At 40.4% G+C, this 27,405-nt stretch overlaps 1 protein-coding gene across 1 annotated transcript in view; it reads left to right on the forward strand.

Moving 5' to 3' along the window:
* Positions 1-659: 659 nt before the first annotated feature.
* The window catches only part of oca2 (oculocutaneous albinism II), a 46,280-nt gene continuing 19,534 nt past the window's right edge, over positions 660-27,405 (forward strand). Inside the window, exons 1-17 of the mRNA XM_041935937.1 lie at positions 660-901; positions 5,363-5,458; positions 6,523-6,720; positions 6,971-7,028; positions 7,997-8,069; positions 8,502-8,659; positions 8,756-8,838; positions 10,218-10,371; positions 13,419-13,490; positions 14,347-14,412; positions 15,232-15,288; positions 16,558-16,682; positions 17,868-18,006; positions 23,376-23,508; positions 25,329-25,476; positions 26,021-26,078; positions 26,214-26,322. Coding sequence (XP_041791871.1) covers positions 660-901; positions 5,363-5,458; positions 6,523-6,720; positions 6,971-7,028; positions 7,997-8,069; positions 8,502-8,659; positions 8,756-8,838; positions 10,218-10,371; positions 13,419-13,490; positions 14,347-14,412; positions 15,232-15,288; positions 16,558-16,682; positions 17,868-18,006; positions 23,376-23,508; positions 25,329-25,476; positions 26,021-26,078; positions 26,214-26,322 — 1,969 coding nt within the window. The remainder of the gene's footprint in view (positions 902-5,362; positions 5,459-6,522; positions 6,721-6,970; positions 7,029-7,996; positions 8,070-8,501; positions 8,660-8,755; positions 8,839-10,217; positions 10,372-13,418; positions 13,491-14,346; positions 14,413-15,231; positions 15,289-16,557; positions 16,683-17,867; positions 18,007-23,375; positions 23,509-25,328; positions 25,477-26,020; positions 26,079-26,213; positions 26,323-27,405) is intronic.

Here is a 27,405-nt window from a genome sequence, read left to right on the forward strand (position 1 = left end):
CCTCACTGAAGGATGGTGGCTCTCTGCTGAACAACAGAGCCTTTTGTTCCTTTTCACCCAGACGAAAATTAGCAACTTATGCCCCTAACTTCTCCAAAGATCTTGGTTAAGGCTGTAGTGTAATACTTAACTGCATCACTCAAACAAATTAAATGTATTTTTGGTATAGGTGAAGGCAAAGACATTTTATGGAATGAAGTATGTAATAAGGAAGAGAAAGTATGATAACTTTGAGCTAATGTGTTGCTGCTGTAGTTTTAAAGCTGATATAATCAATATTTTCATATTAACAATGGGTCACATGAGTACTTGCGTCTGAAAGGCCTGTTGACAAATCTACAGAAAGTTATTTCCTTCAGGAGTTGGCGGAATGGAAAAGAGAATAAATATTTGACTTACATTTGCTAGGTGGCCAGAAACTACAATTAACAAAAAACAACTTCAAATGAATGCTGATGTTGCTCTGTGACTGCGAGATGTGTAAATAGGCAACTGCCTGCTAACATGCCATATCAATTTATAAGCCCATGTCAGTGTTTGTTTCTACTGCCCCCAAGTGGCCAAAATCAGCTACTGCAGGTTTAACTGCTAAACTGACCTACTTTGAAATATCTGCTGAATCAAAACTCTGCCTCCTCCTGCCTTCCAGCAGTCTCACCATGTATTTGGAGAACAAAAGCAACCTGGAGATTGAGATGTCTCAGACGTCGGCCCAAGGCCATCAGAGCAGGAACGGCCTGAGGTCACCGGAGGCCGTCGCGGGGAACTTTGGGGAGCTGCGACTGCTGCAGGGCATCTCAGAGAGGAGAGACACCCAGAAGCTGCAGCAGTCTGCAGTTCTGCCCTCAGGACAGTGCGTCATCCATACTGAGGGCTTTGTCCCCGTTCGACAAGAGGATGGGTATGTCTACTCAACATGTCTCTGCTCTCGCCTGGTGATTTATTGTAAAGATATCTCAATTATTTGGAGATTTATGGATTATTTACAAGAAAGCTGCTGTGGAGGCTCTAACTGTTTGAGCTTGATGTCAGCAGAGTGAAAAGAATAGCTAAGTGGCATCCTCGAATGCCAAAGGAAGAAAAATGTCCAAAAGCTAAGTAAACACACATCTTAAGGTTATTTGAGTGCACCTCAGCCTGTCTCTTCCTATTATGAAACACATACTGTATGTCACACTCACCTCTGCCATGGCTGGAACTGCTTCTCTTTGACGAGGCGTCTGATGTCAGATGGTACTTGTGATGATGAAGATGATACTCACAGCCGGTTTTCCCGGTTTGGGTCAGTCAGTCTTGAGCAGAACTGAGTCTTTGCAAGAGTCTGTTTTGAAAAAGCTGCTGACAGTAGTAGGTTGTTGCTTTGCAGCTCAGTGATTTCATGTTGCAGGTTGTCAGGCAACAGCAAATATGTTCACATCCTTTTGTTTGATTTTCATGTCCTGAAACCTTCCTGAGTTTCCACGTCAGGTTTTCCTTCATGTCTATGAATTATTCCAGACAAACTGACACAATGCAGCAGTTTTACCCTGTCTGGTGCCAGCAGCGCTGCAACAGCAACAAGGCAGTCCTTCACAGTTTCTCCTTTTGAATGAGGTTTCAGCTTTTAGCTATTAGCTCGTCTCCATAAAACTTGCCTGTATAACACCGTCTCTGTCAGAACGTGGTCTGAAAGCTTCTTGTTGGGCCTCCAAACTCCGCCGAAGAGTGCTAGCTTTATCCAAACACATTTGTTTTTGTAGCTAATCCAGTTTAGCATGTTTGTAGCCGTAACGACGCTCAGCATTAGCCTTCTTCATCACTGCGAACCCCACAAGCCCCACAGACTAACTTGCTTGCCTTTTACTTCAACAACAGAAAACAACAAAACAAACAAATAAACACATAGTTTGTCCGATTCTCTTGGAAAGCGCGACAGCCCGCATCTACTTCCGATTTGTTGACAATCGCCATGATGCTTTCACACGATATCAACACTAACGTCTATGTTGCGTTCAGGGACCGCTCGAAAAATGCGACGTCTACCATTTGACGTTTTATTCTGTATCTCAGATCAGCTCATTGTTTTCGTTATAGGACCCACAGCTTCATTGTTTTGGTTCACTCGCTGCTCCCATTAACCTCTTTTCCAGCTGCAGTCGGCAGCTGTTTTCAGTGAAAAAGCTCTAAAAACTGACAGTAACTGTACACTAAATTACCAGCCCCACACAGCAGACCAGAACATAATGGAGCATTTAGCATCTAATGAGACAGATTTATCTCTCAGGACCTGGTAGAGCCCAAAACAGAGCTAAGAGTAGACTGAAAGGATTTCCATTAATCCAACGGAATCCTAATGTTGCTCCTGGCTGCTAAATGTGTAAATAAGTAACTGTTGGCTAACAATTTCACCATGTCGTCTTAAAACATGATAGAACTGTGTTTCAGTGTTGTGTTTACAGCTCGTTTCTGCTGCTCACAAGAGTCCAAAAATAGTTAATGAAGGTGTAAAGTTTGTATTTAATGTGAATAATTGTTTGAGAGTTCACATACTACAAGTTTTTCTTCTGTAAGTAAGTTCTGTTCTGCTTTAGAAAGACATTAGCACTCACTCTCTCTTCTCACTTGCTTTTCCCGAGTAAAGACATATGACAGTTTAAAGACTTTTAACCACACGTGCAGAATCACATTGCATGTGCCCTGCTGGTTAAATCTTCCAGGGGATGTATGAACATATGTGGAAAAGAGTGGAATTTTTCTCCATTCACACAGACTTAAATGTGTGTGACTGTGGGTGTGTATCTCAGTCACTCAGGGGGGTTCTAATCTGAAGCCTGTGGCTGTGACGTTATTGGGATTAAACTGGGGAATTTGTTGCTCTGTGAACTCATGAAGTCAAAGTTGCACATGATGAGCAGTGCACCACTGCTGATACTGGTGTGTCTCCTGCATAGTCCTTTGGTAGGTCGGATTAGCTGTTTTATATCTGACCTTTTTGCACTAATGGTGATGATAACTTGTTTATGTCTAGTGTGGCAATTGGGTGCTGTAATTCCAGAGTTCCAGTAGATAAAAAAAAATGTGGACAGATTAAACATGTAGAAGAGGTTTGCAGGGCACTCACAGTATCTAAGTCATGGCTTCAATAAGACCAACCAGCATGTAATAGGACAATGGAAAAAAAACGAGGAAAACATACTAAACATGATCATAAGGTGGACAGATGATGGTTAATTGAACAGACAGGGTGAATGAGCTCATTTGGACATATAGTATGAAGTTTCCTCTCTAACTTTCTCTAGGCTGTTAGACCTTTGAACGTGACTGCATCTGACATGTTAAGAATATTTTATGGCTGATTAGCTCATACCTCAACAGAAAGAATGCTGTAGTGGTGGTCGCTGTAATGTTATTGTCTGGCTCTTTTAAAATACCTTTGAACACAGGATTAATGGCCTGCAGTGTGATACAGGGCTCACTTATTGAGCTTAAAGGTTACTTTAATGCTAATCAGATTGATGTATATTTTGCATCTTTGTCATTAAACAATCTTTCAACCCGCCCTGCAGTTCTTCTCAGATCTACCAAGATTTTTAGCATCTTTTAGTGCATTGTTTTAGTTTTACAGCCCACAACGTGCTTGTTTTGGTTCACTCTCACTGCTCTTGTCAATAGAATTATGAAGCAACAGCTCTGATAAGGCAACTGTAAGATACCTGCCCAGCATCAAATGGCAAACAGGTAAAGTAAGTGACTAACTTGTGAACACAAGGGAGGATTTAGCAGCTGGTGAGCCAGTTACTTGTATCAGGAATTGATGGAGAGAGAAAACAGAGCTAAAAAGAGCGTGACTGTTGGACTTACATTGGTCAGGTGGTCAGAAACATGACTTTAAATGAATGCTGATAATGTTATGTATGTAAGATGGGTGTGCAAATTAGCAGCTGTCAGTCAGCATTATCAACTCACAAGCTGATCATATGTCAGTGTTGTGTGTACAGCTTGTGGCTGCTGCCCCCAAGTGGCCAAAAAAGAAACTGGAAGAAGAAATTGAAATTAATGTCATATTACGAGCTAACACTATTTCTGCACACACACACACACACACACACACACACACACACACACACACACACACACACACTCATGAGAGAGAAATAAATAAGTAGAAGTGAGGAATAACTCCTGTAAAATATGACCTATTTTCTGTTGAGCAATATTAATCACACTGAGTGGCCTTTGTGGTTGTCCTAAAAAGACCGCTGTATAACTTCTATTTTCAGCTTCGGTTTGTGTGCTTGCTGTGCTCAATATCCTTTAAACACTCCTCTGCTAAGTGCAACCGTGCAATCTCCATGACGAGTCACATCGAGGGGACAGGATCAGAGTCGTGTCAGGCACAGAAGAGGGGAGAAAACATTTGTAGACATGCAGTAAATCTCTTTATAGTTGTATAAGAGTGTCTAAGAGGATTAATGTGGAAGGCTTCCATAATGTAATCTACTCTTTTATCCAACACCCTTGCCACATTCATTGATTCAAAGCCTCCAACTGTCTGGAGCCTGTTTGGTTACGCCTGCCAGACTTGTAAGACAACAACTATTACCAGAACATTAACACAAAACAGACCACCCAGCACAGTTCAACATAATAATATAATAACCATCTAACACAAAACGAAAATGCTTGCTGCTGTGTTAAGGAAGTGTCCGGACTGTATTTAAGATCAAACCCTTTTGACAGGCAGCGGGTAAAACCCCTTCAAGATTATAAGATTAGCAGAGGGGGACCTTTAATTTTCAGAAAGATTTCCATCTAACGGTTTTGGCCCAGTGGGTTGGTATTCTGTTACATAATGACTCTCATGACGTCTCTACTGTTGTCAGAGTAATTGCTGAGATGACTGTGGGCTTGATGAATTAGTGGATTGGTGTTTGTTTTTTTTTTAAAGTAAAAACAACTATTTACATGTCAGAGGCACTGCTTCTTAAGATATGTGAGTGTGTTTAGAAAGGGATGCAGACAGATATAGAGAGTGTGTGTGTGCATGTGTGTGGATGTGATTGTGGGTTGAGACCCAGCTGTGATGCTCTGAGGGCAGCAGCCTGCAGGAGCCCCTGGGATGCAGTGCAGCAGCGGGGCGACAAAAGACACTTTAATGATCTCCTCAGGTGTCGAGTCACCAGCTGCTCACCCACCTTTCTGCCACCGGTGGCCTACAAAGGGTCTGGCAAACTGCTTTAACCAGTAACTGACAGCTGTGTTGTGACAGCTGAGAGAGTTTCCATTGCAGCCAAAGCTCACAATTCTGTTTTTCAGTTTCAGAAAAGCACAGATTCATTATTTTTTCGTTCTTTAACTCATCATATTCTGTTGCTTTTTTCAGGCACAGTTTCAGTGTGGTTAATATTCTCAGAGGGAAAACAAATTCAGCCAACCTTACAGAGAGGTCCCCTCTGCTGAGATTCTCTCAAGATGACAGGTGAGTAATTCCTCATGTTTCAGACTGCAGAGCTAACATGATGCCTGAAAGTGTCAATAAGTAAAGGAGCCACAGAAGAATAAAATAAATGTGCAAAATACATAAATGAAACAAGACTTATTATTTGTTTCAAAATACCTGCTTTAAAAGTCTGTTGTTATTTCATATATATATATATAATCATTATTATTATATATATTTCGCTATATTTCGCTGAGATATTTTTTTTTCATAATATCACTTTTCATCATAGTGATCGTCATCGTTATAATCACAGTGTTAGCGGCAGAAGCTAGCAGGTTAGCCCACTTTTTCAGCTTTTTCAATCTCATGATGTCCCTCGGAGAAAGACACACAACTCTGTGAAATAAAAAAGATTTTATTCTTATTTTATGTTTTTTCTAGCCAACAGGCTGTCTAATTAGTGAGCCTGCTGGACAAGAGGGGTTGCTGACAGGCGAGGGGTTGAGGATTGGTGACACCTCCACCATCATTAAAAGTGACATTATGAAAAGTGACATTATGAAATAAAATGGGAAATAGGCCACAACAACCTGTGACATTTCAGAATAATAAGATGAGTTAAGGTAATTTCCTAAATTATTCAATAATTTATTGGCACATTTACATATTTTACAGAATTTATTCAGATGATTATTAATTTCCTAATGTCACCTCACAATCTGATCTTTACTCAAGCAGTTTCACTTCGTCTGACTAGAATCAGTTTCTGCAGAAAAAAAAAAAGATTGTGTGTTTTTGCTTTTTATATTTCGGGCAGAATCAGAATTGTGCCAGTGTCATTTAATGAAATGGCTCAGCTCAGAACATCACTGTACAAGCCTTCTTACATTGATTTCATTACAAAACATGGAATGAAATTGTGGTTAAAGAATGCTCCTCTTTCACAGACATGTTTTTGCTGCTTAGTATTAGAAACATTTTTTTAATTTAATGCTTTATGTCCACAGCTGGTGTCCTTGATGCCAGTGTAGTGTTTATTTTGCTCGCTGAAGCTATAGTGGTCGATGCCCTGAGAGCTGACGGTGATTATGTTTTCCCAGTATAACCTACATGACCCTACATGACCCCAGCTTCGTTGGAGGGGAAGAGCCCTGGGACAACAGCTGCCTGGACCTGGAGAGGAGGTATCGGCTGGGCAGCGAGGTCACCAGCCTGTCCCTGTCCCGCTCTAGCTCCTCGGAGAAGAACGACCCCCTGGACAACCTCAACCTCAACTTCAGACTCACCAGTAGCATGAGGTGAGAGACCCCTCGTGTTGTCAGCAGAAACCTATGACTGACTGCAATATTTTAATTATTTACTCTTTCCTTTTAAGCCCTCAATACGAAACCATGTCTACCTTCAATCCCTATCTATGATTTGGGAGCAGTTTAAAGGGTGATTTTCCATCCTGAGAGGGGAAACTATTAGAAAAAAGTGCCAAGGAGTAGGAAAAGCAAAAGAAAAGCATGTTTATTAAGTGACTATCTACTTGTTTTGTCTTTTCAGATGCTGCTTCAGAGCCGCCAAAATTGCCACCATCTTTGTCATCGTCGTTCTCTGCAGCGTAAGTGCATGTGTACCTCCAGATTAACTGAACTGCTGGTTTCATTTCACAAAATGCAACAAGTTTGTGCTAAAAAAAAGTACAATTTTTATTTTTCATCCACACATTTTGCATTCTTCTTTATTCCCTTTATAGCAATATTTATTTATTTTGGGAAACAAGCTTATTTTCCTTCTTTTGGAGAGTATGGAGCTGCACTTAATCTTAGCATAAAAACTGGAAGCGGGAGCAAACAGCTAGCCTGGCTGTGTCCAGCACCTCTAACACCTCCAAACGAGAAATAAAAATGAGAAATAAGGAAATAATTGTTTGTGGTTTTAGAGAGATTCACATGCTGGAGCCATTTTTTGACGAACAACAGTTAGCTAGATCTCTGTGCCATCTAGTTTGCTAGCAACCTCACTTTTAAACCACAAATTGTTGTTTATACATTTCTCTTTGTGTACAGATTCATCAGGCAAGATATAATTTGTTCAGTAGTGAGCTTTAGTAAAGATATTACTGAAGTTTATAGTCAGGCTAGCAGATCCCCCCTGCTTTCAACCTTTATGCTAGCCAAGCTAATGGCTTCCTGGCTCTAGCGCCACACTTCACACACAGACAGGCGGTTGGCATCAACTGTTTTCATCTTAAGAATAAGTGTGTTTCTTAAAATGTTGAACTATTTCTTTATTTATTATTCATATTAATGGGATGAAGCTGAACCCAGAGTCTAATTGGGCAGAAGGCAGAAGAATATTAGCATTAAGCTAGTTAGCCCTCTGACAACCACTGAGTAAAAGTTTGCCAAACTAACAAGTTTTCATGTATGAAAGGTGCTAAATGAATGAGACTTATTATTATTATTATTATTATAGTTCCTTATACATAATATGTTAACTGATGTCCCATATTTCGTTTTTTGTCTGCATATCTGATAGAAACTTGACTGAGTAAATAATATGTTGATGAATTTATTCTGGTTTCAGCTGTTCTTCAGCATGTATCCAGATCGAGACAACCCCTGGAGGATGTTGGCGGTCTCTTCAACAGACAGTTTCTGTATCCTTTCCCTATCACCACTGCTGTGCATTTGTATTTTATGTTATGTTCCGAAGTCAGCAACAGAAAAGTGGGCTGCAAAAGCCCCAGCAGGCCTTTAATGGACGAGGAGAGGGGTGGAACGTGACGCGGCTGTGTTTTACTTTGAGTATAAAGGCATTCAGAGACACAGTAGATTTTTCAAAATGTATTTAATCCACAAGGATCGTGGATCTATGAGTCACATTCAAGGAGGGACGATCCCATTGTCTTCACTATAAGCTGAAAATGACTGAAGAGGAACACTGCACAGTTTATGAGATGTTATGTAATAATGGAGCGTTTAATAAGTTCCAAAATGTTATCTTCAAAAACTGGAAAAAACTTTTCAAAGGCACAAACACACATTCAACATATATCCACATTTTTCTCTTGACGGTCCACGTCCCAAAGCAATGAACCTGACAGATTTTCGAGACAACGCCCTGCTGAAGCTCCAGGTGGGGGGGCCTTTCACGGGAGGGATGATCGACCTCACCAACCAGGAGTACGTCCTGATCCAGGTGGAGCAGACCGAGCAGCCGGGACAGCGGAGGAGGAGGGCTCAGCAGGTGAGGGGGTCTCTGTGATACATTCTGCTCCTTCGCTGTGTCATCTGTGAAGTGTTGTGTAGTGAAACTCCTTTATCTTCTGCTGTTTGTGAACAGGTGATCCATAACTGGACCATTCCTCTACACCCCGAACGAAGTGACCAGATACTGTTAACAAAAACATTCGAGATGCTCAGCAGGTACTTGTCAGGATGCTCAGCAGGAACGCTGCATGTGTAGATTTGAGCGGGTTGATTTCAACATGCATATTAGCTTCTCTGAATGGTCACCAAAGGGACTGTATGAATGTTAGTTAGAAGTCTGAAAAGTGCAGGGGTGGGAAGTTGCATATAGCAAGTAACACACAAGCAGTTTTTTTAAGGAACAAGTACTTTTCATTTGCAATTTATGCCTTTGTTGCAATTAGTCAGCTCTAAATTAGGCAGGAGAGTGCGTGAAGAGCACCTCCACTGCAGCTGCCCATAAGAAAAAGAAGCACCACCTGCCTTTTGACCACGATGCAATGATCACGAAGCAAAACAATGACATGATGAAGTGCTTGCGGTGCCTCCCAAAAAACACTGTTTTAAAAACTCTTTTAACCTCCACAAGCACATTGAAGTAAGTTGCACATACTGTGCAAAATTAGCTAGCTAATGTTAGCTGTGTTAATTTTTCTTCTGTTCATCTTTGATGTTGCGATAATGATATTAACTCATCTTGATGCTGGGGGTTAGAAAGCAGTTCCCCTGACTTAATATCAACTTCAACATTACTTTCATAAGTCCCATAAGTTTTATCCACAGGTTCAGTTTTTTCATTAAATGGAAAGTAACTTGTACTGTGATAATTAAATAAACTAATTTTATTTACTTTAATGGGTTTCTCAAATGGTAATTTTCGCTTTTACTTGAGTCATTTTTTACTAGAGTAATTATATTTTTACTTGAGTACAGATCTTCAGTGCTTCACCCACTACTGGAAAAGTGGGAGGGTTATGTAATTTTTATTCTTGCTGGAGGGTAGTTTTTCTTGAGAGAACAGGGGAGGACCTTTTCTTCACATCCACTGCATCCCAGATGGTGTTTTCATACAGTATTTTCCTGCTTTACCAGAGAAAATACTTCAAGGATGAAGATTAACTGTTCAGTTTGGGAAAAAGTACCTCTGGTTAACTTCCTGACCTCGGATAAAAGCAGCATACAGCTGGTTGGCTGTGCTTTTATAAGGGTTGTATCAGGGACTGTCTGCCTCGAAATGGATGAGACGGTCCTGGGTGGTGTTTGAGAGGCTGCTGTATTTTTAGAAACTGAAACATCACCCACTGATTTTCATCCAGTCTCTATGACAAAACATGAAGACTTGTACACTATAATGTAAGCCCATACACTGGCCCTCCTTACTATTTAATTTTCAAATAAAGGAAATAATTTTACATTTACATTTACTAAATTCATGTATGCAGCATCATGTATTGTAATATTGTAAGGTGTAAGATGTATTTTGTCCCTGCTGCTGTTCACTGAAAGAAAAACATGTGCATCATTCTTGTTGCTGTGCTGCTTCCTTCCCCGCACAGTGATCCCATCATCATCACGATCCAGGCCTTCCTGCAGGATAACGAGGTGGTGCCGTTATCCATGACCCACCAGTCGCTCTACGTCAACGTGGAGACACAGGTGGCCATCGCCGGAATCATCCTCACCGGGGTCTACGTTCTCATCATCTTCGAGGTAAAGGGCCCGTGATGCTCGCGCTCTTCTGCGGATGATGAACGAGTTTGCTTTCAGTGCAGTATCTGCTGCCTCGTCAGAAATGTGTAACACGTACAGCGGGCGTGACAGCAGATGAAGCTTTGATATCACCCACATCCACTAATAAATTGTACTGTGTTAGAGGCGCTGACAGCTATGGTGCGTCCTCACAGCTGTTTTCATTTTGCTTGATTAGACCTCTCATGAGTGGGTGTGTACAGACTCTCCTGTTTTGTTGAACCATGGATGTGTTGTGCTGGCAAGGCTGTTTCCACTGAAGATAGGAAGTAGGAAAAGCACAGGTGCAAATAATAATAACATGAATGATGGCTGAATTCCATTTAGCTGCCTCACTTTCAGGGTCCTGTTGTTGCTGGCCCGCTGTCAGACTGTCTCAGCTGACTGGGACGCTTGAAGTGAACAGGGGACTCCATGGAAGAGGAATTAAACAGAGAATGGTCTTAGCTCACATTGCTTTCAGAGGATATTTGCATTAACGTTTCTCCTGTGCCGCCTTTTAAATCCCTGTATCCCAGCAGGTGGCGCCGTGTTGCAGCACATTGAATCGCATCCTGTCGCTGTCCCAGCTTTTGAGTTCATATGTGTGATTAACAGCTGGTTAATCCCTAATATGGGTCAAGCTTCTAAAACACTAGATCCTACATTTCCCACAATGCAATTTGATAACAGCTCCCATTAGACCCTCCCTGCCTAATAAACCTCTTTCAAACGCAACAATTCAAGGTAATTAAACCCATATTTAATTCGTATAGTGCTGCATTGTCAGCATACAGAGTTTTTTAACCCTAACATGACCGAATCTGCACTCACACCGCCGCCCTGTGGCGTTTGATGATGTGAATGCTTGCATGTCAAAAACGCGTGACAAGAACACAGGCGGCATCAGAACAAGGTCTTTGGTGTGTCGTCCCCCATAGCTCCACCTACCTAAAGTCTAATCAGCCACAATAATGGAAAACACCTGCATAACTTGTGTGTCATATTAATTCAAACTACAAATCAGTTATAATTAGTAGAGACTTTAAATGTAGTCATTATCATTTATAGCTTTTTTAGTGGTCAGGTCTGTAATTAAAATTAATTAACATTTAAATGACAATAAATGATGATATGTTTGTAAAGCTTGTTTTGTTTGCATAATTGCATAAGTTTTTAAATCATTAACATTGTTAATGTAATTTATTAACATATATGCAATAAACAAGTCATTGATTATCAGTCAGTTGATACTCAATGATTCAGCTTTAATTAATGACCAATGAGATTTGGAATAATGACTCATTTCCCACTAATAAGTTAACAGAACTCTGATGTGTTGCTCACTAGCTTCTCACTTTACACAGACGTGTTCAGCTTTGAGCTCCCTGAACACATCTGTAATTTTCATTCATTTCCAGACAGTGTTTGGCTTTAATTAGACAGGCTAATCTCCCCGAGCGCGACAAGGTGTGAACTCACTAAGTTGTGTCGGCAGGGGCGACGCTCAGGTGTGAGAGTCGGCAGAGATGACAGCGCAGTTGCACTCTGCACGCGCTCTCATGTGTCATCTCTGTTACTGACAGGGCCGCTTGCAGAGGCTGTAATTGAAAGTGCGAGGGATTGTCTCTAAAGTAGACGAGTGCATGGCTATTCAGACATCAGCAAGATGTCATCTGGCTTCAGCTCTGTCAGGTCTCCATTTGCCAACGTCAGAGGTTTGTTTTTCTCCATTCAACTTGAGTTTAATGAGTGATCGCATAAGCTTTCTCTCACTTTTAGGATATTGGGATTTTCTGAATGATAAGTTCAAACAAAGGGATCTCTCCATGTGTTGGTAATTGGACACCAATTTTGTGATTTTTAATGGGCACTTCAGTGAAATGCCCTTACAGAGGTCTGTAAGAGAAGTATCACAGCGTGGTTTTCATTTTGTCACTTTTGACAGAGGCTGAGGCAGAAGAAGAGGATGCTTTTGTTCTCCTTTATCTATTATCTGAACAGATGTATTCAGACAAAGAGAAGTTTCTGAAAGTCTCCCGACTGTCTGAGTTGTTACTCATCTTGAGTGGCGGGACCCAGTTTAGTGTTGAGTAGTTCAGTGAGGTCAGTTTGAACTGAAGACGATGACTGCTGTTCTCATCAAACGATGCCCTTTTACAGCAGACAACAGAATTAACATGCAGCAAAGCTTTCTTTTGCCAGAATAAACCTGCCAATAAAACTACCTTACATGATGCAAATAAAATCTGATTTTTAGTTTTCTAATTTTTCAATTCCATTTAGATCAAGACAAAGGCCATAGATCCCAGTTTCGACTTCATCATACCCATAAATTGACCTACTTTCCTGCAATTTATTGCGCTGGCACGAATGTCAGCCGAACAGCTCTAATGCCTGATAACACATCCATGCTTATCACAGGCCTCAATTTTTAATAATGGGATGCATCGTACGTGCGGGTGGTGATGGAGGCTGGTGGAGGAGGGCGGCTCTTAGCAGCATCATGGAGATGTCTGAAAAATCTCCTTGAAGTTCAGCATTTCCTTGATATTTTGCACAGAAGAAAATGACAGACCATCACAGAACTAATGGAACACAAGCCTCAAACAAGATTTTTTTGACTCAACTTTTCCTGTTGCTGCTTCTGTTATCCAGACATCTTTTGAAAATAATTTTGACGTCTCTTTAAGATACAGGTCTTCACTTTGAGATGCAGTATATGGCATCAGGTTTAATTGACAAAGACACAGTAATATGTGTATAATAATATAATAATAGAAATAAAAGCAATAGCTCTGCAGCAGTGACTATAGAGTCATTTATGCATTTGACTTCATGTGTCCGTTCCCGTCCAAAAGTGTTGGATTATTCAGTTTTTGTGTGAATGCACTTGAACTGTATGTGAATGATTATGAGAGAGGGACTGAAAGAGACTGGCTGCATCTATATTTTAATGTTGAGATTTAAATATTGTTGTTTCAGAGGCATCAAACTAAGCGTTTCATGTGAATCTCTTTGATTTTCAGATCGTGCACCGCACCCTGGCCGCCATGTTGGGTTCTTTAGCCGCTTTAGCTGCTCTGGCTATCGTCGGTGACGTAAGTCTCTTTTACTCCTTTGTTTTAGTAAGCTAAAATAAATAGTAAAAGTAAAATAAATGACAGATGCCTACAGCTGTTAGCTTATCCAGACACTATACCGCTGTGCCTACCTTCCAGCAGTTTTTAAGGAACAACAACATCTTAAAAATGACTGAGATAGCTAGTTTGCTAGCTTAATAGCTGTAAGATAGCTATAGCTGCATTGTTGGCGAGCTGAACGAGCCAAGTTACAAATTAACGGAATAATCCCTTCATGTGCTATAAAGTAATTTGCTTCTAATACATCTTTTTCATTTAGCAGGATGTCTGTAAAAAAAAAAAAAGGTGGATTAGATCTATTGCTTCAGAATATTCTGGAAAAGAAAGGTGTAGTTCTTAAGCCATCTTACACACGGAGGCACAGGTGTAATTAATATTAACTACAGGTTCCAGTTTGAAGGTATTCAGCCTTTGCGGCTCACTGGGAGGCTTCAGGGGAACGGGGCCATTGTTAGTGTTCAACCTGTGCATTTCCTGCTGTAGGAAGTCAAAAGGTCGGCTGTGGAAAGAGAACGAGAGCATCAAAGTAGGCCTCGATGATTTTGGAAAAAAAAAAATCATATTGTGATTACTTTGACAGATACTGCGATATTTTAAGTGGAAGTTTTTCACTGAGAAAGACAGAAAAATGGGATTTTTGCTGAGGTCTGTACCAAACGAGCATGTGTCCTCATGTCTGCTGAAGCAACACAGTGATAATAATGACATGTTGTGACACACTTTACCTTTACCTTCACAGGTCAGATAATTGTCAATGAAACCTTCTCAGATCTGTTTTCTTTTATAATTAATTTCATTATTGTCTCTTCCACAGCGGCCCAGTCTGGTGACTGTGGTGGAGTGGATCGACTATGAGACGCTGGCTCTTCTGTTTGGCATGGTTAGACTATTAAGATGTTTTTTTATTTGTTAATTTAATCAACAAAGATTTTACACAAATAAAATATTAGTATTACTTTATTTTACATCTTATATGACATCTTAGCTCCACTTTCTGTTTCTGTGGAGGAACAATATAAAACCGTAAAATCTCAATGGAAACAAACATTTCCTGTCGGCTTCAGTGTAAAACTAAACATGTGTCTCAAGAGTTTCTATGAAGGCCTTTAAAAAGACTGGATTTTATTTAAATCATTCTTTACAGACACATTTTAAGTTTATAGCAGATTGAAGTTTAGAACAGAATATTCAACTTGCATTATTCACATAAAAGATAATTCTGGCAGATCAGTGGTATCTAAATTTCATACGGATGCATGACCACAGATGGCAGCTTCCTTTGGACAACGTCCACTGTCAGCAGCTGCCACTGAAATTTCCATCTCAGTCTGAGGAATACAACAGAGGGAGTTTCTGAAAATATCCCAAACCTACAGGCAATACATTTCAAATATTACCATGTATTTATACGTGCTACAGTACACTTTATACAAAGCAATTATGCTGAACTGTTTATGTATGATATAAATTCAGGTTTATGTAGGAGTTACTGTCATACTGTAATCAGTATAATAAGTAAAAGAATATCTGAAAGTGGGGCACTGTGGAGATATCTGTCTTATTGACCCCCAGATCTTAAGAAAGCACCATCTTGTTGTCCGTGGTAACTATTTTCAGGGTGACATATAATCTTGTTTCATACTGGAAAATGTCTGTTGTTGTTGTTTTTTTTAAAGAAATGTGTGCTGCTCTCTTCCAGATGGTACTGGTGGCCATTTTTTCAGAGACAGGCTTCTTTGATTATTGTGCTGTGAAGGTGAGTGATGATGATAATGATGAGTCCCAGTGCTAACACTGAAAATAACAAGGCAAGTGCAAATGATTGAGAACATTTTGCACATGAAGTTATACGGCCCAGTTTTGTAAATTTTACATCCTAGTGATATACTATGGGGATGTTGAGTCAAAGAAAAAAGCTGCAAAGTGGTATATTAGAGATCTCCCAAAGGATTTGAGCTATTTCTGAAATTAGCACTGATACATGACAATCCCGTAGTTTTTATGTGGGCTTTTATCTGACATAACCAATATTTGGAAAGACCTTTGCAATAAGGATCACCTTGAAGGTTTTGATGCATATCTTTACATCCTGACTCAAGGGTACAGCACTTTAATAGGCTGACAAGAATGACCTTTGTTGTGTTTTGTGGGGAGGATAAAAAAAAACCCCATTCAGTACGATTTATTGAAAAAAGACAGTTTTGTTTAGTATTACTTATTTTTAGAAGGGGTTAGGGTTAGGGTTAGTTATCTTTTACTGCAGTTGCTCTCAGCATGAACTGATAAACATCACCTTTAAACAGTTTATTTCTTAAAGTATAGTAACATACACATCCAGTTACTATACAGTTATACAGTGTTTATCTATCAATCTATCAATCTATCTATCTATCTACCTAGAAATATATATATATATATGTATTCCCTTCAGAAAAACAGCTCTGGGATGCTAACTTTTAATCCTGAATATTCTGTGTAGATGGTGAAGGAGGGTGAAATGCCTTTGTCCTTCAGGTACAGTAGCACTCTGGAGAACAGAGGGATCGTGTAGGCTCATGAATTTTAAGTGTGAGTTGGACAAGGGCAGGCACTCCAAATTAAAATACCTTCTCTGAGAAGAGCTCAGCAGCTCTGACACGTCGTACTATAACATAAAAAAGGTGGCCATCCTGAGCCACTCCCATGGGGTAAAGGCTGGGATATTAGCATTAAAGAGTGTGCATCTTTGGGTAATTCAATATCATATGGCTATTTTTGGAATCTGAGTATGCTTCCTGGTCTAGTGCTACTGATGGAAAATTAAGCATTAAAGTGCTCGTTTATGATGTTTCACGATAATATTCTTGATGTTCTGACAGGCTGAAACACATCTCAGAAGTGTCAGAACTCGTGATAACTTTGCAGGACGGATTTAAAAACCGACAAAAACTGACTCACTCGTACCGTGAATGCATCAAGACATCCACTTAATAGGTTGCTAAGTGCCATTAACACTGACTTGTTGGCATTTTCTCTCTCTCTGCAGGCTTACCAATTATCCAGAGGAAGAGTGTGGCCAATGATCATCATCCTCTGTCTCATCGCTGCCATTCTCTCTGCTTTTCTGGACAATGTGACCACTATGATGCTTTTCACCCCTGTCACTATAAGGTATAGCCAATTGAAATTTCCATCCATTCATTATCTATACCTGCGTATCTAAACTAACACTGGGCTGAAGGCAGATTCTGGAGTCTACAGTAATGAACATAAAGAACCTGCATGTTTTTGGACCCCGCACTTATACAATGTTTTAAAGAAACAGCTAAAAAATGTCTTAGACATACCTCCAGATAAAAGTCAACAAGCCATTATTACATTTTATTTTATCTTTATATTTTGATGAATATGCTTCTTCACTTTCTGGAGAGTAAAAGGAGAGAATTGGTAGCGCTCTTGAGCCTGTATGGTAAATAAGGAGCTACAGCGAGCAGCCAGTTAGCTTAGCTTAGCCCGCTGGAGCACATAACCCCTCATATAACGGTGCAGATCAAACAAACCAGATATAAGTGTTAAGCAGTGAGCATTAGAGGAGCTAGTAGGCTGAGTTAACTTTGGACAGAACCAAGCTACCTGTTTCCCCTTGTTTCCAATCTTTTGTGCTAAGCTAGGCTAAAGTAAACTTAATTCTTGATCATTACTCAATATTCACCCATTAACTCAGTTAATGCAATCATGATGATCTGATACAGTATGAAATGATTGTCTATAACCATGAACAGCCTTTTTTTTTTCTTGCATTTAACTTAAAGTTCTTGTAGCTACTCAGCAATTCGTATCCAGTAAACCTACAGTATCCTTTTAAATAGTCGCATCAGTCGAGAGATCATGACCTTCTCTCAGACAAAAGCTGAAGCACACATTACATTCCTAAAAACAGAACCACTACACAGCAGCTACAATTTAGTGCAGTGCCTTACAAATCAGCTGTATATGTGCCGCCCACCTCTTTCTCTCCCTCATTGTTAGTGTCTCTATTTTCTGCCCTTGAATTGAGTTCGACAGTAAACCATTATTAAGTTCTCAAAATTGCTATTGCTGCCAGGAGGTCGGAATGTAGACGATATTTGACTGGACTGAAACTAGACAGCCGATAAACATAACACAGATCTGGGCAAAACTGTGCTCTAATCTTTTCCCCAGCCAGCAGGGTGGATATTCAGTACAGCCACCGTGTTAAAGGACCAATGCTTTCTATCTTCCAATCTCCTTTTTATATTCCTGCATTTATTTCTCCCCACCCGTCACAATCTAATCGGGGCTAAAGGGCTTTTCTGTCTCTGTCTGATTTTGCAGGTTGTGTGAGGTGCTTAATCTAGACCCCAGACATGTCCTGATTGCAGAAGTAATCTTCACCAACATTGGAGGGGCTGCCACAGCTGTCGGAGATCCACCCAATGTGATTATAGTATCAAATCAGGACCTGCGTAAAGAAGTAGGCACTTTCACATCTCTCTGCCTAAACTTGCACTAATATACTGTAACAGATCAGCTCTGTGTAATCTGACACGTGAACCAGACGCTTAGCAAAGCGAACATAATGCTCTCCATGGCATGTGTGTAACAGAGAGTAATAAGAAGATGAAGAGGAAACTGCTGTGTGAGCTGTACAGATAGTACAGTACTGACAGGTGAATGACAGGTGGATCTGAAATGGATTCATGTCACTTCTAGCTCTTTATTTACCCTTTTTGTGTTGATCAGCTGTTCCAAAGGGCGGTTGTGTTTCAATGAGTCAGCAATATTAGTTTGATTCATGGACTTTGTAGCTGAATAACATATGTGTGTCATTCTGAAAACGTCTCCAAGGTCACTGCCTGGATCAAAAGATGAATTATTAAGACTTTTTCCTCATAAGCTGCTGTGTTTGCATTGATGAAGTTATTGTGTTTGTATTGATTCATTGTCCTCTAGGCAGATAGGCAGAGAAGGATTTTGTACCAGAAAAAGTAATCATATATATATAAATATATCACATATAACAATAATAATAATAATAATAATAATAACTAGACAATTCCGGTGCCGCCGAAATTTTGACAGTGGCACGAGGGGGCTGCTGGTGTTATCTATACCACTGTTTCTCAAGCCTGGTCCTGGAGTACCACTGCCCTGCATGTTTTAGATGTATCCCTGCTCCAGCACACCTGATTCAAATGGCTCGTTATCAGGCCTCAGCAGAGCCCAGTAACGAGCTGAGCATTTGAATCAGGTGTGTTGGAGCATGGAAACATCTAAAACATGCAGGGCAGTATTTGCTGACATGGAGCAGCAGAATCCCTCTTTATTTAAATTTGGGGGGGGGGGGCTAACCCTTTAAAATTGAAATCAGAAGCGACAAGAGACGTTTGTCTACAAAAGGATCCAAAAATTATGTGTTTCCTACTCACCGTTTGGAGTTTATGGCAATTAAAAAAAAAATTTCAGGCAATTTCTTACTGCCTCTTGCACTCACACTCTAGGGGCAGAAATTCTGAGCATTTTTTGAGAAACTTTATGGTCTTCAGATGGTCAGGGATCGAAAACCGTAAGAGATATCAAAAAGTGAGCTGAGGTTCATTCTGAGCCGACAAAATTATTTATGTTTTAAAGTTTGAATGAAGTCTCTAGGAGAAAGTATGGCGAGGCAGCGGAAACTTGAAAAAGGCTGAAATTTGAGGAAATTTCCCATTCATTTCTTATGGGAAATTTTTTGCAGTTTTTTGCGAATTATTAATGAATCCTGTCATAAGTACATGGCACATCATTTCGATCGAGCCACACATTTTGATATATAGTTTGCGAGGGTTTTCTCAAAGCTGCGGGACTAGGTACGCGCCGAAATTCTGGCGGAATTTGAAAAATAAGAAGAAAAAACATAAGAGATTACAATAGTGGCTCGAGCATTGCCTCATGCCACTAATAATAATAATAATGATCATAATACATATATACACCGAAATATATCATGAGGTCACTGTTGTGAACATGCAGATAACTCATTCCAAAAGAGGGCTTACAAGTAATTGTTCCAAACAACTTACACCACTGTAAAGAAGATTAACAGTATTCTGATATAAACATTAAATCAATTGACTCCCTGTGAATTGAAAGGGATTCTGCTGCTGTCAGTTCCACTAAAATTCAGCATCTAACTCTGCCGCTTTATAAAGCTTTTAGCCACTCATTGTTCTGTTTTGTTAGTCTGGACTTTAATCTGACAGGTGGTAGTAAAGAGGACTCCAATGGGACGGCCATGGTGTGATGTGTCTGCTCAGAGAATATCAAAAATGGTTGTGAGTGTTTCTGCCCTCTAGTGGTCAATAATGACTCAATGCAGCTTTAACGTACAAGCAAACAAAAACAATCCATCACACTTCCTTTCCACAGCGTGTAGAAGCAGGCGAGCACAGCTGTGTCGGACTGTTGGCACACATTTGTTTTTCAAATCTGCTTTTTATTCAAAATAGACGTTGCAAGCAAATGAAATATCAGCGATGTCAGGTGAAATCTTGTCAAGGACAAAGAAAAACAGCCATTTTTTTGCTCTTTAAATTTTTATGTGCTGTGACTTTTAAGTTGGTACTTGACTGTGTACTTTGATTTCTCTTTCTAGAGGTTCCACTCAGAAGGTACTCCGGTTTTGTGTCTCCTCTCTTATCGTTATTTTGCTTTTTTAAAAATATGTGTAGTGTAAAAACACTGGGTACCCAACACATATAATAAAAATGAAAAATAAATTTAAATAGCACTTTTCAATCAACTCAAAGTCACTTTACACAGCAGGTTAAATAAAAGAGAATAAGAATGTGCATTGGGTAGTTATGCACTTACTGTATCTGTTAGACTGAGAGTTTACCAGCAGTCATGATGCTGCAGACAGTTTTTATGAATCATTCATATCCCTCATATAAGCTGACATTCATGATCTAATGTATATTTTACAGTGCATACACATTTAAAGGGTACATACAGACGTTTGCAAGTACTTTATGAGTACGCATTGTGGGTAAATTTAATCATCTGTGTTTGCTGGGTTACACATGTGTCATCTCTGTTCAGTTCAGCACAGTCTCTCTATGTATTTGTACAATCGTGACCCTTATTTGCGTTGATGTGCAGGTGATGAATGGAGATGTAGTGGCGGTGAAACCAATTTAAATTTCTGCTGCTGCCGTCATAAATCATGGGAATTAAAAATGTCAAAACAGTGGCGAAAGAAACTTTAGCACCTGCCCCGTGTTGCAAACTGTCACTTTAGCAGACTTCCAAACATTTATAAGATTTGACTTTAAACATTTTACATTTTCACATTAGAAGCAACACAGCGGCTGTGAGAGCTCCCTCTTCCAGCACGTTTAATTGTTTCTGAAGCCTGTTTGGGGGAACCTGCCCAGTGCTGCAGCAGACTCACCTGCAGCTCAGCAGCAGCTTGTGTTGGTGCGGCTCCAGTCGGCTGTAAATGCCATGTTAGCTCAGGCTGGAGACCCTCTCAGTGGCTTTGGTGTGTGATTAAACTTGTGAAGGAGACACTGTCATCCTGATGCAATTTTGTGTGAAACCATGTAAGTCTAAGTCTTTCCTGGAGTGGATGACGTACATCACATTTGCTTCAGACCTTTGTAAGAATCTGTGTCTTGGGCTGATATCCTGTAAGTGTTCCCCTTCTCCTAAACTAGTTTTTTTTAACAAATATTTAATTTTTTTTTGCTTAAAAATGTTGCATTAATTGCAAAAAAAAGTCAATTTACAAACATATTGATTGAAAGACTGACTTTCCTGATCGGAAGTAATGTCCTGTAAAAACGCTGCACACACCATCGAGTCACATCACTGTGGCACAGCATACCTGTATTTAAATATGTGTTATTTATGAATGAACTTTTGACTTTGGGACTAGAATTAAAATGACTCCACTGCTCACTCCTACATTATCCTCCTCGGCGTGTCACGCCATGACATCTTTGAAACCCATTCAGAGGCCAGTTGTCCTCTATTGTGCAGGTTGTGACCAACGTGAAGGCAGTCAACAGCAGTGAGAACATTTTCCTGAGTCAATCAGAGCAGCCTGTCGCTGTCTGAAAAGGCCAACTTGTAGGCTCTTCTCATAACCTTCACTCTTCTTATACTCAGAGGGGCATAATGCTACATCACTGGAAGATATGACATTTTCCCAGCTGCTTGATGTGGCATCTGTTCACTGCGCGTGACATTTTAGCCTTTGCCGATGCAGCGGTATGTGGTCTCCTTCAGCATACTGTCCGGTTTGTCTTGGCTCGGTTTCCCAGGTGACAGAACCGTGGGGACACGGCAGCGGCGTGCTCATTCAGTCATGTCTGGCCTCTGATAAGGACAGCTTGTGTGTGCATGCATGGTTTGCTCGCCTGTTTGTTTGTTTGCGTGCTTGCTTGTTTGTGTCCAGGGGATTTTCGGGAGAAATCCAGAGATAGAAAGAATGGCACAGCTGTGAAGTGTGTGTTTAGGTGATTCTGTCCCTCATCAGAGTGTCCTTGTATTTGATTTGCTACAGAGCAAAGTAGCATGGTGCATACAAAATCTCTACCTCCTTTTGGTATGATTTCACTGAGGGACGCTGGTGGCACTCCTCGCCAAATGCATCTCCTCCAACCTGTCAGTGCTGTTGACACTGGCTCTGAAATATGAACACACCAGCTCACGGTTTACAGCTGCAAACAGAGATACATTACAGCGGCAAACACACAGTCAAAACTTAGATTCACGGCGATTTGCTCTCTTGTGTCTTGCAGCTGAGCGATTGGAACGATTGGAAATGTGCTACAGCCTGAGATACAGATGCAGTCCTTTGGTTTTCAGTTCTGGTCTCTAGTTTCTAGGAAGAGTTTTCATTTATTCCAGGCTTACACGAGCAGCCATCCTCAACCCACGAGGCTGCCCTGAGGGTCACAGCAGACTGAGTGAGTGGCTCTCTTTGGAGGCATGAATACAGGAGTAGTCAGAGTCGTCCTGTGTGTGAGGCAATGAGGTGACATAGTGATGAAATTAGATTGTGGGACATGAAGGGAATCTTTGCATTTAATCTGCAGTTGATGAGCTGCTGCTCGCCTCCCACAACGTTCTTCACACTCAAGCTTGATAGGACCCTTAATATCTGTCAGATCGTGTGTGAGAATATCTTTATTTTTGTCATATGCCGGTTGGTCCTGCTGCATGTTTTATTGTCAATTCCTGTAGCGGCCACTATTAACCATTTATGTCACTGTTCTTCATACTGTGCAAGCATAAGGAATAAAGACAGTATAAATCCCTCACTAACAGCCCAAACTGTACACCTGAAAGGCTTTATTTAGAAGCTTTGTCATTTTGAAATGGCATGTTATATAGCTGATGTCCATGGATGTATCTGATAAAATGGTTTTCTTTGGGAAAGATTAGCTATTTTTGAGGACAAATCAGCCAAACTACAGCTCGATGGACATGAAAAACGCCCCTTCTGTGTGCAATAATACATTCCTTTGCTTTTTGATGTCATTCTTGCAGGAAACTCACATATAAACTTGTATTATTTCTTGATATAATGCCGCTGTATGCATTTTAACACCTCTATTCTATGACAAACTGTAATTATCGCAATGACTGTATTACAGCGATATAACATACAGATTAGTGGTCACATCGGCACCTGCTTACATCCTTCTTCTTTGTCTCAGACAATGTACAGTTCAGAAAACATGTCTCGCTTTGTGTCAGTGCTATAAAGATCATTACTGCTTCTCACCAAAACTCATGTCTAGGCACTGCAGTGTGACTGTGCTGTCTAACACGTTATTGTTCTTCGTCTCACAGGGGATTGATTTTGCCAGTTTCACAGGCTACATGTTCCTTGGAATATGCCTCGTCCTCTTCACCTCGTTTCCTTTCCTTCGGATGCTCTACTGGAACAAAAAACTCTACAACAAAGAGTCCATTGAAATAGTTGGTGAGTTTTGTTTGAAACTGTCTTCTCTTCCAATCATTTTCTATGCAGATGATGATTTGTTTACGGTGATGCTGGGTTATCATGTTCTTATCAGGCTGAAATGTAAATTGCTCTGAATGTGTGATCTAAAATCAATTATGATGGCTTTTGGTTGTTATTATAGCCCCATAAAACAGCTACTCACCTTCTCAGGCGATGCAGTGACCTCATAGAAACTTAATTATCTTGGCATTGTGGCCTCAGCCCTCGAGCTCCCACACATGATGTATAGCGCCCTCTGAATTGAAGACTTCCCCCCTTCTGTCTCAGCTGATTTCCACGGTATTGCATTGACATTATCCTCATCAGACGACCCTGTCATCACAGATAAAACGTGTCGGGATTATGTCGTGCTAGTTAATAAAAGGGGAGATCTCTCTGTGGTCATGATGCAATAGATAAGATGGTAATGATTTATGTTTATAACTACTGACGCTGCACTACTGCACTGCACTACATGCAGGATTTAAAGCCTCATTTTGGTCTCAGCAAATGTGGTTAAAAGTTAGTAAGTTCAGCATCATTTACTGGGGTTGAACACTTTCACCTTTTCCCTTTTTCAGCTAGTCTTCTCTCTCAACAGTACAATGACTCACCCATGTCAAAAAAAATAACAACAACATACTCTGATGTTCAGCTGTTAGCTTTGACTTGTTAGTATTAAAAACTGGCTTCACTCATCCAGAGAGCAGCCTGAGAGCAGTCCAGGACTCCCATCTTGGCTCCAATCTTTTCTTCCCGATTGTGCGATTGTATAAAATACTCAGCTAATCTGGTGCTCCACAGTTCTTTTATACATCTGCTTAATTATCCATTAACAAAAGAAACAATTATTTGGCCATCCCTCAAGACATTACATTGTCCAGAGGTGGAGTAAGATCGTTTAATAAGAATAGAAACCACAGGGTGTGTTTAGTGTCCTCCATCCTAGAATCTATTTGTTGCTGCTGCAGATCTTTGCATATGAGACCCCAGGGATGGAGATAATGGGCAAACTAATAAAACAGGGATATTTGTGTGAAATTGTTTGCAATTCTTCCAGAAACACAGTCACCTTTTAACAGCATTTACCCACAATGCTACAGTGTCACCCCTCGGAGAGAACTTCAGCAGGGGCTCATTAAAACAGAGACCACCGGGCTCCCCAGACGCCACCACCAAGCTCCCATCTAAGGAGTGAGGAAGTCCGACTGTTAGGAGCTGTACTGTCACACTAAGCCCCAGGCAGACTGAAGGAAGCCGATCTCTGCGGCAGTTGTTTAGTGCAGACCTGATAGCCCATCTGTAAATCCCACCCTGTGGAGTCTCCGCTTCTCCCGCCAACCTAACCTACCTGGAGAGTATACAGCTAAATCAGCTCAAAAGCCCCTGCCTCGACTGTAATTGTGAAGATTCGCTTACAGGAATGTTTCTTTCCTGCGCCAGTTAGATCCTATTAAGGTCACCTAGCAACCTTCCTGAGAAAGTATGGCACCTACTGATATCTACACAGGTGTCCAGCTCCCTAAGGCTGTATCTTCGCTTCAACATTGGCTGTTCCCGAGCTGGTCAATGTGCCCAGCGCCTGGCTGAATTAGTCCCTCTATGAGGGCTCACAGCATATTGACCAAAAACGTCTTCATATCCTCTCAGTTGGCCTCAGCTGTAGGAGCTATTACCAACAAATCCACCACTGTAAACATGCTACATACTGCTGCAAAGCTGCACCAATGTAGTGACTGTGATGAACATGCACTAAACAGGTGGCCTTCTCTCCTGCTCTGTTTGTCCTGCTCCTCCAGAACTCAAACACGAGATCCTGGTTTGGCGGCAGACGGCTCAGCGCATTAACCCCGCAAGCCGAGAGGAGACGGCTGTGAAATGCCTCCTCATGCAAAAAGTCCTCAACCTGGAAAGTCTGCTCCGCAAGATGATGAAAACCTTCCAAAGGTAAAAAAAAGCACTGAAAACAGAAGTTATATCTGTTATTGTGAAGAATGTTTTAATCACTTGTCACAGAATCGCATTTTCTGTCATCCCGCTCACGATAAAGACGCCATTGCTGCATATTGTGTTAATAAGACAAAGAATTCATTCATTCACATGTAATATGCGCCCATTAATGCAAATTTGGCTGAGTTTAATTTGGGTTACTTCACTGTTCGAAACATAGCACACAGAAAACAATTGAGAAAGGAAAAAAACAAGGAAGTCCGAGAATAGTTCAAGATGTTTTCCATACAGCCATAGCAGTTAGAGCATAAATACAGTTTCATGCCACTGGAAAATACAGAAGTACCACAAACAGCACTGAGAAAACACCTAAAAACAGCACAACATTTAGTATGTATTCATAAACATTAGCAGTCTCGTTTTTAAAGATTGATCTCTCCACAGAGTGATTAGTCTATAATTAAATGTTTATTTCTTTTTATCAACACTCTGAATGATTAATTTTAATAACATGAGATTAAAATGTTGCCTTTTCTGACAGACAAATTTCTCAAGAGGATAAGAACTGGGAGCAAAACATTCAAGAGTTGCAGAAGAAGGTAGACGTTCACACCTCACCCACTGTGACCGCGGAGCATTGATGTTATCTCAATAATGAAGTCGAGCCAGCGTTTGAAACTTAAGACAAATGCCGTCAGTCGTACGATAAAAGAATATATCTTTCTCCTCCACAGCACAGAATAACTGACAAGGTTCTGCTGGTGAAGTGTGTGTCCGTCCTTTCCGTGGTGATCTTCATGTTCTTTGTCAACTCCTTCGTTCCCAGCATTCATCTTGATCTCGGTGAGCGCAGCAGTATCTCATTATTGTGCTGTTTTTACAGGCCCCACTGGGTGGTTATAGGGTCTGTCATGTAATTATAACACAGCTTCCTCTGGTCTCGCATTTGAATTGAGCTGAAACAATGGGCTGACTTGCAAATGCAACCAACAAATTACATGGATACTGAGCTGTATTTAGACCCATCACGCTTGATACAGTAGCTGTGTTATAAATCGAGTCCAGTCTCTTTTTGAAGAGTTTCTTGGCAAACTCAGACATCAATAATACTGAGTTACACACGAACGACAGGGTGTGCAGATGATAAGATCCGAAATAAATAACTCAGAAGTGAGTGAAAAGCCGTGTAAAACCTTCATACAGTGAATTCACGAGGCTTTGACATCGAGGTCCTGACAAAACACTGGCGACCAGATGAGACTGCCACTTTCACACATCAGTTGTGTGCATCATCTTAAAGCTGCTGTAATCAATATTTTCATAACAATGGATCAATTGTGTAATGTGAGAGAAGCTCAGAGTGACAAGCCCGCAGAAAATGATCAGCTGACCCTGCATGTTCTCTCAGCTTTGACCAATGTTTGAAAGTCTTTCAGTTTTCTGGCCTGCAACCTCGCTGTTGAGTCACTGGCTCATTATTAGCATGACGCTAAGGCACAAATATTTCTTTTTGGAGCTGGTGGAGACCAAAAAGAAGGTAAAAGGAAAATGAAAATTTAATTATTAATCACATTCATTAGGAGACATGTGGTGTTAGCATGAGAGAATCACTGTTTCAGTTACTGTATAAAGTACACCTGCATAAAAACTATATAAAAACTACATAAAAATATACCTATATGAAAATACGTCTATTTAAAAAGTAAACTTGAAAAATATGTAAAAAATTAAATACAATACAAAAATAAAAAGAAATGCAATACAAAAAGCACACCTGTATGGAAAATATACACCTGAATTAAAAAGTATGTGTATATATGGATTTTTCACAGGTATATACAAATGTAAAAAGTGTCTGAAAACTGTAAAAAGCTGTAAAAACGGTGTAAAAGCTACAGAAAAACATGAAAAATATGAAATATTATA

This window comes from Chelmon rostratus, chromosome 4 (genome assembly GCF_017976325.1).
Source record: "Chelmon rostratus isolate fCheRos1 chromosome 4, fCheRos1.pri, whole genome shotgun sequence".
In the NCBI taxonomy this organism is placed as follows: Eukaryota; Metazoa; Chordata; class Actinopteri; order Chaetodontiformes; family Chaetodontidae; genus Chelmon; species Chelmon rostratus.